General features: G+C 45.0%; 1 protein-coding gene across 1 annotated transcript in view; it reads left to right on the plus strand.

Annotated features, from left to right (window-relative positions):
* The window catches only part of LOC137604956 (anosmin-1), a 40,324-nt gene that overhangs the window by 16,059 nt on the left and 4,803 nt on the right, over nucleotides 1–19,462 (plus strand). Inside the window, exons 3-10 of the mRNA XM_068329228.1 lie at nucleotides 5,240–5,302; nucleotides 5,606–5,828; nucleotides 10,865–11,049; nucleotides 11,391–11,520; nucleotides 13,659–13,864; nucleotides 15,455–15,599; nucleotides 17,008–17,154; nucleotides 19,347–19,435. Of these exons, the coding sequence (XP_068185329.1) occupies nucleotides 5,240–5,302; nucleotides 5,606–5,828; nucleotides 10,865–11,049; nucleotides 11,391–11,520; nucleotides 13,659–13,864; nucleotides 15,455–15,599; nucleotides 17,008–17,154; nucleotides 19,347–19,435 (1,188 nt within the window). The remainder of the gene's footprint in view (nucleotides 1–5,239; nucleotides 5,303–5,605; nucleotides 5,829–10,864; nucleotides 11,050–11,390; nucleotides 11,521–13,658; nucleotides 13,865–15,454; nucleotides 15,600–17,007; nucleotides 17,155–19,346; nucleotides 19,436–19,462) is intronic.

Raw genomic sequence — 19,462 nt, forward strand, 5'->3', positions numbered from 1 at the left:
GGAAACGTGTGATTGTGTGGGCTTAGAGCAGATGGACAGCCAAAACAGAGAAAATAGATGAGTTTTAAAATTTATCTTGATTAGAGCAGCCGTGCTTTGAGAGGGAGAAAGAATGAAAGGCAGATAAGAGCCGAGTGGAGAGCTGGGAAGTGGAGAAGAGGCGATAGGAGTGAAGTGGAGTGAGACGTGAATGACAGTCTGCATGTTTCGCATAGAGGACAGAGCACAGGCCCGTGACTTGCCCTGAATGGGTTGATAGATTTGAGCAAGGAGCTGTGAGCTCCTGGAATAATTTAGTCCAGACATAGGATTGTGAAAAGCGCCAGGACAGCAAAAAATAGCTATAACTCAATGAGATTGGAGGTGAGATTTACGACTTGCATGATCAACAACAGAGATTTCTCCGTATCTGAGATTTGCAGAAAGCTGCTGTTGCATCCCAAGGGTCAGCAGAGGTACCTAGTGAATATCTGTTCGCACCGCCAATCGCTTTATACTCTAACATAAAGGACTGGAATCGATGCGTTCGCCACAGAAACTTCTCACAGACAAACCTCAGAACAGAAAAACCACAAGCTTTAGTTTGCATAATTTGATTTGCTAAATAACAGGTTCAGTCCTAACCACTTCACTCATCTCCCTGCGACTGTAGAAGTATTATCAGGCGGAATGTAATCTGCACGGATATGAATTATAGCCCCTCTTTTGTTTTGTACACAGTGTGTATTGTTAAGCCTGGGGCAGTCTCAACTGGTAGCAGCTGATGCTTCATTAACCTAAAGAAACACTGACGTGACATTTTATTGATGCACTTTTTTTCTTTGTTATTTTACTGCAGTGGCTCACTCGGGCCAGTAAGCATTCTTTTTATGATGGAGGTGGAGATAACTGTGCTCAGCAACCCCCAACGTCTCCCTGCTCCCCGAGCCTTCTCCCCGCCCCCTGTTACCCCTCTACACTCCCTCTGCCTCATCTTTGCCTCGTCTTAGTCGTGAAAATATGAAGATGGGCTGCGGCGCTGGCTCCCATTCAGCTCGACTCTCTCATCGGCCCCAGAGAATGCCTCACTGGGCCCCCCAGAGTAACAACTGCTGCATTTTATTACAGCGTGAAATAGGGAATGAAAGAGCGCCATGGATGTTCCTACTTAACCATGCAGGATGTGTCACTACTGGATAGGAAGATAAGAGGACAATGGGAAAAATCAGCCACTCCAATGCTTTTGTTGAGACTAACAGCTCGGCTCCATAGAAACAACTGCAGGCTCTTATTTACCCCTCAGAGAGGAATCAAAGCGTCTTTTTAGGGGGAAATTAGTTTGAAAACATGTTAACATCACGTAGAATAATTGCATGCATTCCTTCCACTATTCAAACAGATGGAAGCTGCGTGAGAGGGTTACCCAGAAGAGACGTGTCCAGCTCAATTATATTCTCTCCCTCAGTTCAGTGGAGTGTTTTTCCAGAGGAGATCTCAGACGTCAAACACCGGCTATCAGAACGTGTAAACGTGGAGGCCTCTGAGCCTCAAGGGGTCCGCCATTACTGTCAAACGTCAGGTGTCTCTGGATAACATTTATGTGTCATTCCAAAGTGGTTTAGCCTTTTTTTTCTTCTTTTTTGAACATTTTTTCGTGTGGGTTAATGAACAGTGTACTCTCCTTTCTTCCAAAGGTCAAAGTTAAAATACAGAACAGGTGCATTTCCTCTAGGAGCCTCCTTGGCTTTGGGTGCTCTGGTACAAACAGTATTTCTGGAAAAAAAAAAACTCAACAAGTTGGATTAGAGGAACTCCAACATATCTATGGAAGCTGCGTCTTCATCGGGGTGTCATGGAAACATGTGTGAGCTGCTTTTATGTTGCACAGTCGTCCCAACTGTGTAGCATGAAACTGAGATGACTCAGTGATGGACTTTTTATTAATGGGTGTAGTCTGTAAACTCACTGTTCATGTCTGTTTGAGTTGATTCCTGATTAGTTACAAGTGGGGCTGATGCTTTGTTGGGGTGTCGTTTTAAATGATTAAACGCTACTTGCAGTCTCATGATATTCCCTACACTTAAACCAGTGTTTATTTGTTTATTCTAGTGATCTATTATGGACACATTTTTCAAACAGTGTTGATGCTTGAAAAAAAAATTAAAAATTCACTTCTCTGTAATCCTGTTATAATTAATTCTTATTTATATTCTATGAAGCGTTCAAATCTTTGTTTCATGTCTATGCTGGCGCGTCCCTCTGCACAGGTGGGACGATTGAGCAACATTAAAGAGGCTTTTACCTGTACCAGTACCTGTACTCCCTCTCCCCACAGGAAGTTGCACAAGAGCTCATAGAAAATGCGATGGCACCGTCCCAAGCATTCTTGTGGCCCATCAGCATTATAGTTTATATTTTGCAGCAAATAGAGTAAATAGAAATCAGATGCCTGATTGATGGGAGCACCTTTTAATTATACCCAGCCATCCGTTTTACTTTGGCGAGACTTCACTTGTCAGTTCTCTGCTCTGATGTCAGGCTGTGGGCGTGGCCCCGGGAAAGAAATGCTGACAGATCCGTCAGCTTTTAGCACACCTGCAAGGAGCTCTCGCTGTTCCAAATGGATGCTTAACCTGCCATTAATGATATATCTGCTCATTCAGCAAAAAAAAAAAAAACCCAAAAAAAACACCCCTAATACTAACGTCTTAAAATAGAACTTCTTAACAGGACTTTTGTGTGTGGAGAACTTTTGCCCTGAAGAGTGAAAAAAAAAAAGAGAGATAAAACTAGGATTTGGATGGTGAAACGACGCTAAACACACAGCCAGCATTCTGATGTGTGTTGCAATCTTCTCGGTACGCAATGTGCTGTGTTAATTCATGCTGTATGGTTTGCAAGCCTGAGCATCTCGAGGTAACGATTCCATTTTTGCTCGAATAGCTGTGATCGTTGATACTCGACGAAAAAAGATTTGTCCTGGAGGAAGGCCGGTGGAATGCATTCGTCTATGCACAAAAGATCTTACAATGAGCAAAATGAGCTTGATCCCCCAGGCTTATGTGTGTATGTTCAGTGATTTGTAAAAGGGATTTGGGGGTTTTAACATGTGCGCCTGCTGGCAGCGTCCTTTAGACACGGGTGTAGCACACAGTTATTGCTTCAACACCTCATTGTTCCAGTGTGGTGCTTGTGCGAGGCAGGGATGCTGAGGCTGCTGCTCATCTTCGCCACAGGCCGTGCTCTCAGAGGACACAATTGAGAGCAGAATAGATGATATGATATAAAGTCAGCACATTATTGATAGCTGATAATGATTAAAATTGCAGAGCCTCTCCGGACAGTGGCATTAATCGCGATTGAGCTCGTAAGTCATCTGAAATCTCCAAGGTAGTCCCTCCTGTTTTGTCTCGTTGGTTTCGTGTTTAACGCTCATGTGTCTTAACCACTCAGATTCTCTCTGAAGTGTTTAATGTTTCCTCTGGCACGTTTTATTTTACATCATCACAGGAGAGACATTTATAACACTATAAAGTAATTAAGAAAATACAGACTCTGCCACTCTCTGGAGCTGGCTCTTTAACACTAAACAAACTGTCCACATGGAGCTTCTTGGTTCCCCGAGACGAGGCTGGGCAGAGCAGGAACCTGGAGTTGAGTGTAATTGAGGCCTGGGAACTGTGTGCATGGACCTGATTGCCGCGTATTCCTCCAGAAGTAGGGGTCGTGTTTCATCATGTGAATGTCACTAGCAATGGCGTCATAATGATGGACCGAGCAAATGAAAGTCACACTGACTGAGATGTGAAACTTCTTACATCAGCGTTGTGTTAAATACGGTGAAGTAGTAACTACATTCAATCACATCATGACGATCCTCTTTCAGGAACGTCTTTCCAGGCCAAGAGTGGAGCTCTGCTGATGGCAGACCTCCACACACATTCAATCTTCTTCTCCCACTAACAGCGAGCTGTCCTGAAGGAACAATATCGACAAAATGTTCTGCTCTGCCTTGTCTCAGGTCTGTCCCAGAGTCAAACCTAAATAAAGTGGAATAAGTAACCTTGGCAAGTTTCTGGTTAGTGTGGTTTGGGAGGCTTCCAGTGCAGCACAGAAGCAGGCTGGCAGTGGTCTGACTGTTTGAATGAGCTTTGCACATCTCTTTCACATCAGCTCTCAGTAGCCGGCAGTCGGCACAAAGCAGACCCCAGCGTCTCTATCGTCAGGTCAGGTGGTGTTCACTTTTGAACCGATATCGGTAACAATATGCTGAATTCTGTAAGTGTATTGGATTGTACCTCATTTTGGGTAATGTACACCCTCTGTGACCAGTTTTAACAGCAGAGGGCAGAAATATTTCATCATAGCATCTAGTCTGTCGTGTCTGAAGTAGAAGAAACATCAGCTTAACTGTTTTTTTATTGTTTGTTTGCTCACTGGATGGCACAGTGGTACATTGGGTACTGCTGTCGCCTCACAACTGGAAGGTTGTGGGTTTGATTCCTTTAGTTTGTTTAGTTTGGATGTTGTCGTCGTGTCTGTGTGGGTTCTCTCCAGGTTCTCCGGCTTCCTCCCACCTCCAAAAACATGGAATGTAGGTGAATTGATGCCTCAGTTTTGTCATTCATGAAGGATTCAACTTTTTGATTCTGTTGTTATGAAACCATATCTGAACAGAACCGCTTAGTTGGAAAACTTGTTGAGTCTTTGTATTTGATTCTTTCAGGTTATGTAGTTTACCAAGCAAAAGGATTGGTTAACTTACTTTCTTAATGTTCATCATCCCATTATTTTTTGGTGACCTGCCTGCGTTGTTCCAAGGGAATCCCAAGAACATTAAACAAGCCAATCATTTGTGAAGTCCTCTCTGTTCTGCTTGGTAAAGCAGGTCAGGCTCAGACATGTGCAGGAGCAGCAGCAGTATGAAGCTTCGTAGGCTGGTAGTGTCGAGGCATGAAGAAGGCATCAGTAGGATGCTAGACGCGATGCCAGGGTGTGCTCTTGTGCTCACAATTGACAACCCCTTTGCTGTTGTTTGTTTTGTAGAAGTTTTGTCCAGAAAAGTGTCGCTTGAAGGTGTTCCAGACATCTGTAACAAAAAGAGGTGTGACTGGTTGCCGTAAATGCAGATGGCAGGCGGCTGAGCGAATGCCTGTCGGGGGAGCCAAAGCCTGAGCGCATGGAGAGCAGCGTCTCCAACGCCGCGGCTCTTTGATGTGGCTGACTCTTTGAACAACTGACGCTCTTCTCCTTTTCACAGTGCCTGGAGCCCTGCAAGGAATCCTGGGACCTGAAGGAAAACCAGTGCCAGGATTTATGCGAGGTATGCCACTACCACAAATACTGCGGTCGCCTCAGACACAAGCGTTTGAGCTTTTCATACTTTGGGAAAATTCGGAGAGGAAAAAAATTGGAAAAGTGTGTGAAGTAAGTCTCAGTGAGGCTGAATCAGAGTGTTTAATGTACGTGCTGCTCCAGTGACTCACAAGCTGAAATGTAAACAGTACAATCCCTGTTAGTTCACAGAGCCCCCTGTTTGAAGCTGGGCAGGTTGGACTTAAAAATCCATCTGACTTATATTTTTCCTCCTCCTCCACCTCCTTCTCATCCTCCTCCATCTCTCCAGCCCCTTTTCCCCAAGAAGCACTACGAGTGTCTGACGAGTTGTGAGTTCCTGAAGTCGGTGGAGGGAGTGAAGCAAGGCGACTGTCCCGCCCCGGAGAAGGCCAGCGGTTTTGCAGCAGCCTGCGTGGAGAGCTGTGAGGAAGATGGAGAGTGTTCTGCTGTGAAGAAGTGCTGCTCCAACGGCTGTGGGCACACCTGCCAGCTGCCCAAGAACCTCTACAAAGGTAATGCAGAGGGTTTAGTGGGATTCGTGTTGTTTCATGATAAGTTTTAATGAGTCCGTCGCCTCTCAAGCCGCGTCTTCATTGGACATTCAGTAAAAGATGAACTTGGAGTCTTGACGAACTGTTATCTGTTGATGGATTTTAATGGGTGTTAGACGTCAGCTGTAACGTTTGACAGCACGGAATGTCCTATCATTAGTTAACAGTAAAGCCTCTCCTGTTTTAACAGTTAATTGATTTCAAAATGAAATGAAAGAAGAAACGCTCAATGGAGTTGCTGTTAATAAGAATTACAGTGAGAATCCAGTGTTGTAACAGGAGACGGAAACAAACACTAAAAAGGCAGTCAGAGACTACAACATCCCGCGACACCCCTGAATTCAACATTGTACCCTGACCTACACATTTTTGTGGCTCTGGCTTCCTGCAAATGTTGCTTTTTTTTTTTTTTTTTTTACATCCCAAAGCTTCAAAGTGGTGATGCATTGTGATTGTCAGTGTTCGTGTGTCCGTCCGTTTGTCCGTTCGTTCGTTCGTTCGTTAGTTAGTCCTCCAAAAGTCTTCACAACCGTTGCAGATAGACAGATGAAACAAAAAGCGCATTACTCGGGCAGCAGAGGGGATGAAAATGGGATGATGACCTTGATCTTGAGAAAACTAGGTCAAGGTCAAATTTCAACTTTTGTACATTCAGGATTACACACCCGCAATGAGTACAAAAGTTGAAATTTGACCTCGATCTAGTTTTCTCAAGGTCATCATCTCATTTTCATCCCCTTTGCTGCCCGAGTAATGTGCTTTTTGTTTCAACTTTCTTTCTGCAACGGTTGTGAAGATTTTTGGTGGATGGACGGACGGACAGACAAACACACAAACACTGACAATTACAATTCACCACTTCGCGGGATGTAAAAACCAGTCGTGGTCATTTCAGAATGTCAAAGTAGTAAATGGAACTGATCATTAAACGAATCACAACAATGTTTTTTTTCTTCTTCTGATCTGTGATTTGAAACGGGACGTCTGTAGTGATGGATGAACGAAGAGATGCCACCAGAATCTACAGCTTATCGTTGCTGTTGAACAGGTTTCATCATTAAGGGTCCAACATTTCCCTTGAGTATTAAAAAAAAAAAAAAAAGAGCAAATACTAGACTTCATTTCACCAGTTGGGCAGAAATATGACAGCATATTAACAATCTTGTTTCTTATTTACGACCGGATGCGTAATTAACAAATAGGTGCTGAAAATTCTATGGCTTTAAATGCTACTGATTAATTTTTTTCCTGTCTCAGGTGAATGCAAAAGTCAGTCATTGCAGATTCAGGAGGAAATAGATGGATAATCTGTGAAACATATTAGAATCGTCTGTTAATTAATTGGAGAAGAAGGAAAGAGTTCTACGGCTCACAGCCTTCTCATGAACTTTATTTAATTATTATTGCCCCTGCTAAGGAACCAATGCTATTCTTTCTTTATTAACTAAAATCAAATTACTGCTGAAGCTCTGCTGATTCATTTAAACGTCACATTTGATGCATCTTCAAAAGTGACCGTGCCAGACTTGTTTTTCAGGCTAATAAAGAAACCTCTGTGGTTCCAAACTTTAGTGGCAGGTTTTTATGGTCAAGTAGTCGTATTATTAGAGTCATCATGGCACTATTACATTTATGTGGAGTTGTATAACGGAGGACTGGCCCTGGTGGAGGTCTGATCTGTCTGAGTGCTGTCTGGCTGTAGAGTACATCTCCAAGAGGGACCAAATCAACACAGTTCTTCAGCTGAATCTTCCTCTTCTAATTATCTTATTCAATAACAGTCTGGTGTTCATTCGCTCCAAACATCATGTTTTCAGTGTGATTAACTGTTGTAGTTTGCAAAAATCACATTAGTGGCATTGAATAAATTATTTCTTCCCTGTTGAACACTAATCTTAAATCTCAGCGATGCAAATTGTACATTATCTTGACTGACTCTTGACAGCTCGCTCAGAATCGTACATCATTATTTCCTCTGTGTGTATTCTGCCTTACCGACACATCCATCATGTTGCTGTAAATTGGAATGAATCTCCAGTGGTGGATGTACTGGATAAGCTTGAGGGTTTGTTTTTTTTTACAGACGCAGATGGACCCGGGATTCTTTTGCTCCAGTAAAGCAGTTTAATGGTGCTGCTCCAGGCAGCCGGGTGATCTGGGGGCACCGAGTCCTTTTGTGAGAAAAATCAAGAGACTCTGAAGTAGGAGATGGGAGCTGAAACTACATTATATACATTATCAGGACACAATTGCGGGAAGCCCAAGGCTGTAAGGAAGTTGGGGAGAAGTTGAAGCGAGAGAGAGAGAGAGAGAGAGGTGGAGGATGGGACTAAATGAAGCTTAGAAACCGCAGCAGTGATGGACTAGTCGTCTATGAATCAGTGGAAGCGTGTGTTACTGTACGTCGCCAAGGGAGACGGGAATCATGTGACAGGAGTTTGAGCTTGTGCACATAGAAAAGCATGCTAGCATTGATGTTTGATTTGGAAAGATCCAGAGGGACTTCATGGTGGATGTCACGCTCCAAAGGTGAACAGCACATTAATCGAGGAGGTGGGGGGGGGGGGGGGGGCGGAGAGGAGAAGATGAAAGCAGGCGTGACTTTGACAATTTCATCACAGTTGAGCCAGAAAAGAAAAGCCTTTCACTGCGCGGTGAGGTCTTCAAATCAAGCCTGGCTACCTGCTGGTTCAATCCGAAATACCGAGGTCGTTAAAGGTCACCGTCAGCTCGGCGTTCTCGCGCCGAACATTTTGGTGAAAGTACAAACAGAATTCCTGTCCTGGTCCTCGTGTGTTAAAGGTCTAATTAGCTAGTCATGGTTTGAAGTGTATAATTATTTCTATGTGTGTGTGTGTGTGTGTGTGTGTGTGTGTGTGTGTGTATGTGTGAGTGTGTGCATAGTTTTTGCCATGATGAGCCGTGTTGCTGGAAGCCATTAGCAAACACAAGCAGGGAGAAATGAAGCGTTTCCCCCACTGAGATCATTCTCAGATGTGTGTGTGTATGTGTGTGTGTGTGTGTATGTGTGTGTGTATGTGTGTGTGTGTTCAGGTTGGAGTCCCCCAGCCCGTGTGTGTGTGTCCCTGCAAACGGAGAAAACCGGACCCCACCCACCACTGGGCTTTTGTGTCTAACAAAGCGTCTTATTTCCTCACATCAATAGAACCCAGTGCCATTACACGTCCACTGTGCACGCAGAGAGGTGTGAGACCACATATACGGATAGAAATAAATGCTTTATTAGGCTCTTCATCTCTTCATCTCATCTCAGCGGCCTGTCGTCTCCTCTGATTCTAAGCGGCGTACATTCACACACTCCACCGCGAGAGGAGCTGCGAAGAGGAGCTGGTGGGTGGTTCAAAACAAACACCAAGTGAAAAATGTAGATGTCAGAATGAAATTAATTCCTCACACTGTCACACACACACACACACACACACACACACACACGCGCGCGCGGGCGAGCCAGAGCATCGGTCCGTCAAGCCGTCCTCGGCACACGGCTGGAGCCCCCCCCCCCCCCCCTCCGGTATCTGTGCTGTTCTTTCTCAACTCCTGTAATTAGAGCCATCATTATGACAGTATGTGCGTGAGTTTTGAGAATTATATTCCTGCAAGTGTAATTGTTGGCATGATTAAGACGTGAGTGGATCCTGCGCTCTTGATCAGGGCCACGGCGGGAGTTACATCATGGTTTTTGGAGGAAAGTGTGTCTATTGAAAAATGAGCTCTGTATGATTGTTGGAACCAAACTCACCCGAAAGTTATCTTTGGAAAAAAAAGCAAGCCGAGCATACTGAGTGTATTTGTTGTCCTCCTACATACTGCGGAAGAAGAGAGAGAGGTTGTGTATGTGTGTGTGTGTGTGTGTGTGTGTGTGTGTGTGCGTGTGTGTGTGTGTGTGTGTGTCGGCGTGGTTTTTTTTTTTGCGCTTTGCAGGAGTGCTTGTGCGCCTTTGTGGGAAGATGAGTTAAGACAGAGGGTGAGGAGGAATGCTGTGGTTACCTTGGTGTAAAGAAATGTGACACTTCTGTCCGTGCACACTCACACACTCACACACACACACACACACACACACACACTGCTGTGAAACCACAACACAATGACCCCCAGCTGTTAGTGTACAGAAAGCTGTTATCAGTGGGATGAAATAAAAGCGCCGCCTCCGTATCCATCGGGCTCAAGGACCCTCTGCAGTATTTTACATGCTTCAATCAATCACTTTTACATGCCCTGGATGAGGACTGAATAGAGATACAAATTGATCGAGCGCTCCGCATACAAACACACTCTTGATTTTGTTGTTTACCCAAATGACGCCGTTGATAAATGCAGTGGTAGGCTGCTTAGCAGTGACAGAGGTCTGAAGTGTTGGGTGATTTATTGGGAACTGTGGGATGGATTCAGCATTCTCCTGTACTTCAAAACTTGCTTTTCCAATCTCCATCTCATTATCACTATGCCCGACGCTCAATCAACAACTCACTATGTCTCCACTGCAATAAATTCAGAGTCAGTCTGACTTGGCGGAGCGTTTTGCCGAGTCCTGCACATAATAAATCTCTAATTTATTGCACATGGCCGCATCGACTCTTGTCTCTAAAAGGCTGAAAGTGATGCTCAATGAGGCAAATTAACTTAACATGTACGCGTGTATGTTTGCGCTGATGTATTTCGCGTCTGCTAAAGAGAGAGCGATGCTACGCGCGTCATCTCGCATGACTAAGTGGAAAGCTGTGTGTAACATCGCCGAGGAGCGCAGCAACGAAACACGTCCCTCCGGCCAGGAAACAGCACCGTCTGTCACAGTAGAAAGACCATGTTGTTGACCCACAGCATGGATTGGATGGAGTGCAATGAGGTCATGTCTCATTTTCAGATCTGTAACTGTCGATCTCTGATAGTGTCATTTCATTTTCCACCCGAGAATGGTTCACCTACAAGCCTGAGATTAAATCCTTTCATGCTTTTGTCTTCCTTGCGTGTACGTTTAGGAGTTCCTCTGAAGCCGAGGAAGGAGCTGGTGTTTTTGGAGCAGCCGTCAGGTCAGCTGGAGATCCGCTGGTCCTCCAAGTTCAACATTTCTGTGGAACCCGTCCTCTATGTGGTGCAGCGCCGCTGGAATTATGGGATTCACCCCAGCGAGGACGATGCCACTGAGTGGCAGACCGTGGCGCAGGTGAGGGAAATCTGACAAACGGTGCATGCAAAAACGTCAGCGAGATGAAAAGTGTTTGTTTTTTTGGATCCCCATTAAATAGTCACATGAGTGATCGTTTCTTTTATCGCTAAGAAATCTCAGCTTCGCACGTCCCAGCATGCCACAGCTGTGAAAGCGCTACTCTATGCAGACGAAGTGTTGCTCGCTGTTGAACATTCCTCACAGTCACCATGTCTTTGAAAGTTTGGCAAAAGAGAAAAACGCAGATGACTGATGTGGCAACAACCTCACAGAGGGCCGCGACCCCGCATGAACCCTCACCCCTGTGGTTTGCCCCCCCCCCCCGTCTGTCCTTTTAGACTGCAGATGAGCGTGTCCAACTGGCCGACATCAGAGCCAGCAGATGGTACCAGTTCAGAGTGGCTGCAGTCAACGTCCACGGCACCCGAGGCTTCACCGCTCCCAGCAAACACTTCCGCTCCTCCAGAGGTCTGTGTGTGTGTGTGTGTGTGTGTGTGTGTGTGCGTGTGTGTGTGTGTGTGTGGCCTTCTTTTTCTTTGACATCTGCTGAACTCCCATTTGCTGTGGTTAAGACATTAGAGCAGGTGGAGCCTTTAGGAAACACTTTTTAAAACCAGATTATTTTTTATATTCACCTACAGAAAGAGGCATTATGTGTTTAGAAGCTTTTATTTGCATACATTAACTACTTAAAACACATTTTTAAAGCGAGCCGAGGCGATTTTTTGTTTTTTTTTGCTTTTAAAAGGAACTGATCTCAAAGTTTTCAACCCTATAGCGAATTAGTAAAGCCAAATTAAAGTTTTACTGACTTCTTAATTAAAGACCCATTCGTGTTTTAAATTGCTGATCTTCTTCTTTACCTCCGTTAAATGTGAATCGTAAGTGTTTTTATACATTTACCCATTCAGCTAAGTGTATGCTGATGCCGATAGCCCCTTAAGTAATGAGGAGAGACTGAGTGCAACGCAAAAAAAAAAAAAAAAGGCCTTTTCTGTGTTTCAACCAGAATCTTGTTCAGGCCCTTTCAGGACAGTTTCCCCATCTTTACAGTCATATAAAACGTAATGTGTCTGAATTAGTCAAAATATTGTAGGTTTCAAGTGAAAGTGAGTGTTGCGCCGCGTCCAGACGGAGTGATGTAACCCGGCTGCATTTCAGATCTTTGCCACAGATTAGCGAACAAGCTCTGATGGCGTTCTGGGTTGTCAGCTCCTCCAGCCTGCTTGTTAGATGTTGAATGACTGTGGTTCTGCAGATGGCATTTGTTAAAGCGCTCCCCAATAGTTGCTTCTTTTTTTTTTTTTTTTTTTACTGATCGCAGGTTTGTAATAAAAGTAATATTACTTCTAGATTGAATCTGATCTGCAACAAGATTCTACCTTGTCTGCTTGCTTGACTCATAAAGTGGGAGCCACGCGGCCGTCAGTCCAGCCTCGAGTTCAGTGCCTTTAAATCAATCGTTTTATTTATGTGTTCTTGTATGGGGGTTGTTTATTAGACAACAGATGTCCTAAATAATGCCTGTCTCCTGCTAAATCCATAAAACCTCTGCCAAATAAAAAAGGCATTAGTGTGTGTGTGTGTGTGTGTGTGTGTGTGTGTGTGTGTGTGCTTCTATGTGTGTGTTGACCTGTTCTTTCAAGCCTTCAGTGTGCGTTCCCTCCCCAGAGACGCCTGGATGGCTGTCAGACACCAGGTGGGAACACTGGTCCTGCTGCAGGGATGAAAACCAATCAGGCCAATCAGCGCCAAAGCATTGATAGATTGATGGAAGCTGTCATGGATTTGATGAGCTCCTGCTCATTCTGCCATGCCGTTGTTATTTACACAGCACCGCCACATCATCTGACTGCAATTTTGCACCACTGCCAGTCTGTAAGGGCAATTTAAAAGGAACGACTGCTTATTTATCCTCTGCAGCCAACATCAGAAGCGATGTGCCCGCTTGTGTTTGAACTGGACTAAATGTGTTTCAGGTGGGAGGATGGATGGAGGAGGAGGATGAAGAAGTGTGTGTGTGTGTGTGTGGGGGGGGGGGTACTGAACTGTTGCGTGAATCATTTTCTCATTTAAGGGCTATCCCCTCTCCTTGCCTCTTCTCCTGCGCCAGGCTGACATAGCCGCTGGCAGCAGGCTGGGGCACTCAGATATGAGTACAGCTCACACACACACACACACATACACACACACACACACACACTAGCCTAAGTATGGGAATGCTGACCGCCAAAAGTGAACAGCATGTGTTCGTGAACCCCTCGTCTGCGCTCCGGGTCCCGCTGGATGCTGTCACGGACGTGACATGACACCTGTCATAACATCTCATGGCAGATTGTCAGCGGAGGACTAATTACTTTTACACAGCGTCACACTGGCTCACCTTCTCAACTGGAACGTTAACCCGCAAGTGGTGAAAGGTGTCCCGGCCTGTAATGCCTTCACCCTGAAATAATGCCTGCAGAAAAATGTGCCCTGACCTCAGATTTGTCACATCCAAGAAGCAAGAGGGCCTCCTCGTCTTTGTCTCTAAGTGTCTGCAGATGTACACAACTCTTCTTTCTGCCACTGACAGCAATTTTTCCCCCTCCTCATTATGTCTTCAGATCCCTCCGCCCCTCCCTGCCCGAGCAGTTTGCGTGTCGCTAACCTGACGCTGGCTGATGAAGGCCTGGTGACGGCGCGACTGAACTGGACGCTGCCAGAGGAGCCTGATATCCCCGTACATCACTACAAAGTGTTCTGGAGCTGGACTGTACACACCAAGTCCATGATGCCGTCCAAAAAGAAAAGGAGAAAGACCACCACCGGGGTAAAGCCTCACCTCGCTCTTGTCGCTGCCTCTGCTGTTTAAACATCAGTTCAGGCCTGTGGTGGAGCAGCAGTTTGCTTCAGTGTTCTTCATGGTTGTCGGTGTCTATATTAATGAAAAGATTATAATGAATGGTGATGAATGAATGGTGATAATCATAGTTTTAATGTGCTAGTTACTGAAATATGGTCATTCTTACACTCACGTTCTTGTCTTGATGTCACGTAGCTTTTCCTTCCTCCTAATCAGCCTTCGATACTGTAATCCAGCTATTTCTGAAGTGATATGTGGATTGATTGATTTTTTATTTCTCACTTTTAACTCACTGGGCTGCCGATGAGGTCTCTAGACATCAATTACAGTATTTTCCGCACTGTAATGCGTACCTAAAAGCCTTTAATTTTCACAATTTCTTATAATCCAACGTGCCTCATATGTGAAAAAAAGTTTTAAAATAGAGCATTCATTGAAGATGACTTCTCAGATGCGTTTTATAATCCAGTACGTTTTATAATCCAGTGCACTTTATAATCCAGTGTACTTAATGTATGAATTTTTAAAAAAAAATAGGCCGTTCATTCAAAGTGCGCCTTATAGTGCGGAAAATACTGTAGGTTTTTCCACTTGGTGGGCTGGGGGACAGTCTGGCGGAGCTTGTCAGGGAAAATCAGGCTTCTAATCGTGGAATTTAGCCTAAATGACGACTGATCCAATTACGGAACAAAGACTGGTGAATCAGAGGACGACAAAGAAGTTGTGACAACACAGTTGGCGTATGTCAGCGTGCGTCCGTGAGCGAGCACGGCGTCAATCTGAGCGAAACATCCTGCGATCGGTCAAGAACAGAAAGAAAACACCGATAAATGTCCGCGGCGTCGGAGAAAGTCCGCCAGAGGAGATCAGTTGCAACAAACTGCTGGCAGCCAATGAGTGGTTTCCTATCCTGCTATGCTATTATAGTCTTATCATGTGTATGAATGCTTTTAACCAAAGCAGAGAAACATATTACGATTTTTTTTTTTTTACTAAATACTATCTGAACGTGTAGGAAATCCTGGATTGTGTTTCGGTACCTGTGACAACACCGTCCTGCAGACAGACTGTCTGTCCCGTCCACACACTCCCTTGTAGAGTCTTCTCTTGAATTAGTTGATGAAATCCATATCATATGTAGCACAGGGGCGATGGGAGGTGGGAGACACCAGACACCTATTGACACATGTACTACTGGTTTCCACTTTGGCACCTCGGGGCTTTGAATGCAGCCCTACTGGTGGAGGAATGTCAAAACATGCACAGTCAATAACAAGAACTCATCAAGCTCACGCTGGTGGTGGAATGCTGCGAGTCAAACACGGTGAGGAAACCCTGGGAGGTTCTGATAACACGGCTCCCTCATAAGACCCTAAAGGCTCTCCTGCAATACCCGTCCTCAGCCCCACATGTGTTCCCAATAAACAGGGTTTTCCCACAGGCCCACGCTGAGTCGGGCTGGAACTGCACTGGGACAATGACAAGCCTTTTGAAAGAAGCCTCAAGTGACGGCGCGGTAACACACAAATGCCAACGTGCGATTCTGTGTTTGTGCAGGCTCAGAGTTGGGTGGATCTGGAGGGGCTGCAGCAGAACAGCAGCTACACCGTGGAGCTGCAGGCCGTCACCTACTGGGGTCAGGTGCGTCTGAAGAGCTCCAAGGCCTCACTGCACTTCAGCACCTCCCAGAATAACGACTCAGGTAAACCGAGTACGGAATATCGGCATTATGTCAACATCTACTGAATTCATTGGTATGAAACGTTCCTGGTTTAATCCCAGTTATCTTGTTCTTTTGAGGTTTTATCACAAGGTTCAAGATTTTGGTTTACGTTGTGGGATATTTTAATATCTGCTGCATGCATTGACATAAAACTACAGATATTCACGATGGTCCTGATTTTTCTTTACTCATCAGGTTTCCAATATTTTCCATACCATAAGGCGCACCTAAAAGACTTTAATTTTCTCAAAAACCGACAATGCGCTTTATAATCCAAATGCGCCTAAATATATAATGTATAAAGGGTTTTAAAATAGGTCATTCATTGAAGGTGTGCCTTATAATCCAGTGCTTGTTTGACTTTTGAGGGTAAATGTCTCAACAGCTATTTGAATAGATAGTTGAAACTCCCATCTCCCTCTAAAAATGAATTTTAGTCTCCATGGTGATCTTCTCTCTTCTCATCAGATAAAAATATCTCTCTTCAGTTTGGGTTTATCGTCAAAATCCCCGCCAAGCAAACAACTAGTAATACCCATCATCAAGTATATGATGTTAATGTGCCAACATGCTGAGATGATGGATATATTCAACCTGGTTTAGTCATCATGAGCCTGCTAGCATCTACATGTAGCCTCTAAGGGACAGCTTCAAGGATGGATCAGGGTTGACCACAACACAGGATCGTATAACGAACCGTTCATGTCATCAACAGGGAATTTGTAAGCTTATATTCAGGTTTTACACAAAATTCTTTTTTTTTTTTAAACTGGGGTGCATGTGTTCCACTTAATGAATAGGGTCCATTGAAGTACTGGTGCAACCAAGCTTATGTTACCATCTAGCAGGCAAAGGATAGACGAGTGAGTTTCTGGTAATAGCGTGCACCGCCGGAAACGCTTGCATAGAGCTGCATTTTTGTGAATGCAGATCCACATGTGATTGAATATGATTTCCTTTTTATTTGTTTGTATTCCTTTGAGAGTAATTTTTTTTTTTTCTTCCAAAATTACTGCGTCTTCAGGCAAACATTCATCACAAAAATTGTAAGAAGCAGGAATGGCAGCACATCTGCATTCATTTGGGGCTCCCGTGTCTTTAGGAAACACAAACCAAGCTTCAGTGTTATGAGTATGTACATTTTAAGCATGCACGGCCCTCGAGGGAATTGAACCTCTAACCTTGGCAGGGTTAATACTGTGCGTACCCATCAAATTACACCGCGCTTATGCATAAAAAAATAAAAAAAACAACCCAGCTATAACTGCTGTGATCTTACAAAGAAATGATTGTGTGTTTCTGTTACCATGCTGGAGAGTTTTGCCACAACAGAGTGTCTGTTGTGTCTTAGCTACAGAAGCAAATATTTCTCCTTTTCTCTTCCCAGTGAAATCGCTACTCAAGTCAAAGAAGGAGGAGATATCCCCTCTTGGTCCGACCTTGGCCAAACGCCCTTCTGGCCCTCTTGAGGTGGGCACACCCTTCTACCAGGACGGCCAGCTGCAGGTCCGCGTCTACTGGAAGAACCGGGGAGGTACGCACTCTGCTATTGATTTATAGCTTTGTCAGAATCCAGTTAGCACCCCATTATACCCATCAATCACTACGGCACATGTATACCGTACTGAAGTGTTATGACTGCCTCAGTCACCAGTGTATAAATATGATAGGAGATGGTGTAAATAAAGTAAATGTGACGGTGTTTCTCGGTTGGGTAATGTGACTTGTGGGTAGGCCGATGTAAACAGGGCCTTGGTAGAGCACGGCCACCGTTTAGCAAAAGAACAATAAACATGCATAGCTTGGCTGCTCAATGGGATTTATTGACAGCTGTATCTAATAGATCCCCACCCTTGCATTAGTGTTGAAGCTATCCATTTTGTTTTACAAGACCTGATGTCATAGGGAACAGAACCGGCTGTGGGCTGAGGCTCTGCAACGGGTTAAAGCCTATAGGAATGCCGGTCCCAGCGGCATCCATCCCCTCAAACCCAGAGGAGAGTGGAAATATGGAAACCTTGAAAGCCACGCTCTCAGGGTAGCCTGTCAAGTCCCATTCGCTGGTCTATGTTATGTTACTAATATATGTCATCGCCTCAGCCAAACTCCACATCTTTGAGTCAAGAATTCAAATCCTGGCTGAAGGAGAGGCCTGGTGAGACACCAACTGCTGAATCAGAGTGAGAGTGAGTGAGAAGGGGAAGATGCTGTTGGCCCACAGTTGTTACCAAAGTTGGCCTGGACTTAAAGAGCTGAGTGAAAGCTGGTGGGGATCAAGCACAGCTTGAGAATCACTGTTTTGCAGAGCAGAGTTAATCCCGCTCTGTCTGCCTTTGTCTGTCTTTTGTTTGCGGCGCTGGTTGGTTCCGTGTGTGCCAGCGCCACCCGATCGTCGGAGGGGACGACCTTGGTGTCGACTCTTAACACTCGTAACTCCACTGCTGTAAACAGGCACACACATACACACACAGACAGACAAGCAGATGTCAGGGAGAGTTAGACTCGCTGGACATCTGGTTTGTGTGACAGACGAAAGTAGCAGGTTAACTGAACCGTGATTATACTCTCAGTGGTTGTCTGCGTGATCCAAAGCAGCTCGGACTCCTGGGTCGTCTCCAGCGGGATAAAGAGAGCCGTACTGTACGCCGCACTGATAATATATCATCGTCTGTCCAGCGCCCAGACAACACGCAGCAGGCCGGCGGTGGCGTGTTTCCTCCCTAGTCATGATTTATCGGATGCCACTGAGGTTCCACTCACTACCTGACTTCCCTGTCCCATTTCTTGTTTTACACACCGCTTCCTCTCCCCCATCAGACCCGGCTAAGCACATCTTGTTTATTTTTTCCCTTATATCCTGGCTCCCTTTAATTCCTCTCTTCTGCTTCCAAAGACCTCGGGGGCTCCTAGCGGCAGATCTGCATCTGAGCCTTCAAAGAACTCCTTTTATCCCCCCCTCCCGACTAGAACCCAGGCCCATGCCAAGAGGCGAATATAGCATAACTCAATTATTAATCTAAAAAAGTATTTCACATACAGTCGGGCACAGTGGGATTAATAATAAATCTGGTAACATGAGATGAATGTGACAGGCGGGTAAACAATGCTACTGTACAGTAATGAGGCGAACGTTAGCGCCGGAGGCTGAGGGGAGTCGGCGGGTCCCAGTCGGACCACGACGAGAATCCAAAGCCTGACGTTTGTTTGTTTTTTGGAGATTCAGGCTTCGGCAAACAAAAGGAAAAGTTCTGGTAACGAGAACGTGGTGCAAATACACAGACGCAAAGAGCAAGTTTCTTTTTATTTCCAGAGTTATCACAGCGATCAAACATGGAAGCCGTGTCCTCAGACCTCAGAGCGGGAGCGTTGCTGTTTGAGAGCGATACTCATCGATTAATCATCCCAGCGCGTCTGATTGTCTCTTGATATCTTGCTTCATGCTCAGTGGGTGCAGTGATGTAACGTAACACGCTCTCGACTGCTGCGCGGAGCTGTGCTTCTGCTTTCCAAGTGTTATTCTCTTTGCACTTCTGTATTCTTTTGATCACAGGTTGTCATTTGATGCCTTCCTTTAAAAACGAGTTGAACCTTTATGAATGGAAACCTGTTTGGAATTCAATTAAAAGTTTTGCAAAAAATTTGCCACACATGCTTTCAAATGTACATCTTTACGTTTTTTTTAATCAACTTTCTTGCCGATCCTGACTTTTTCCCGTCCTTTTTCAGACCCCCTGGTGAGTCGCTACCACGTCCAGTGGATGCCGGAATACTGCAGCCACAACGAGACCAGAGGACCGGAGAAATCCGTCACGCAGGTCAGCATCCAGAAGCCTTTTTCACAC

Source organism: Antennarius striatus, chromosome 12 (genome assembly GCF_040054535.1).
Source record: "Antennarius striatus isolate MH-2024 chromosome 12, ASM4005453v1, whole genome shotgun sequence".
In the NCBI taxonomy this organism is placed as follows: domain Eukaryota; kingdom Metazoa; phylum Chordata; class Actinopteri; order Lophiiformes; family Antennariidae; genus Antennarius; species Antennarius striatus.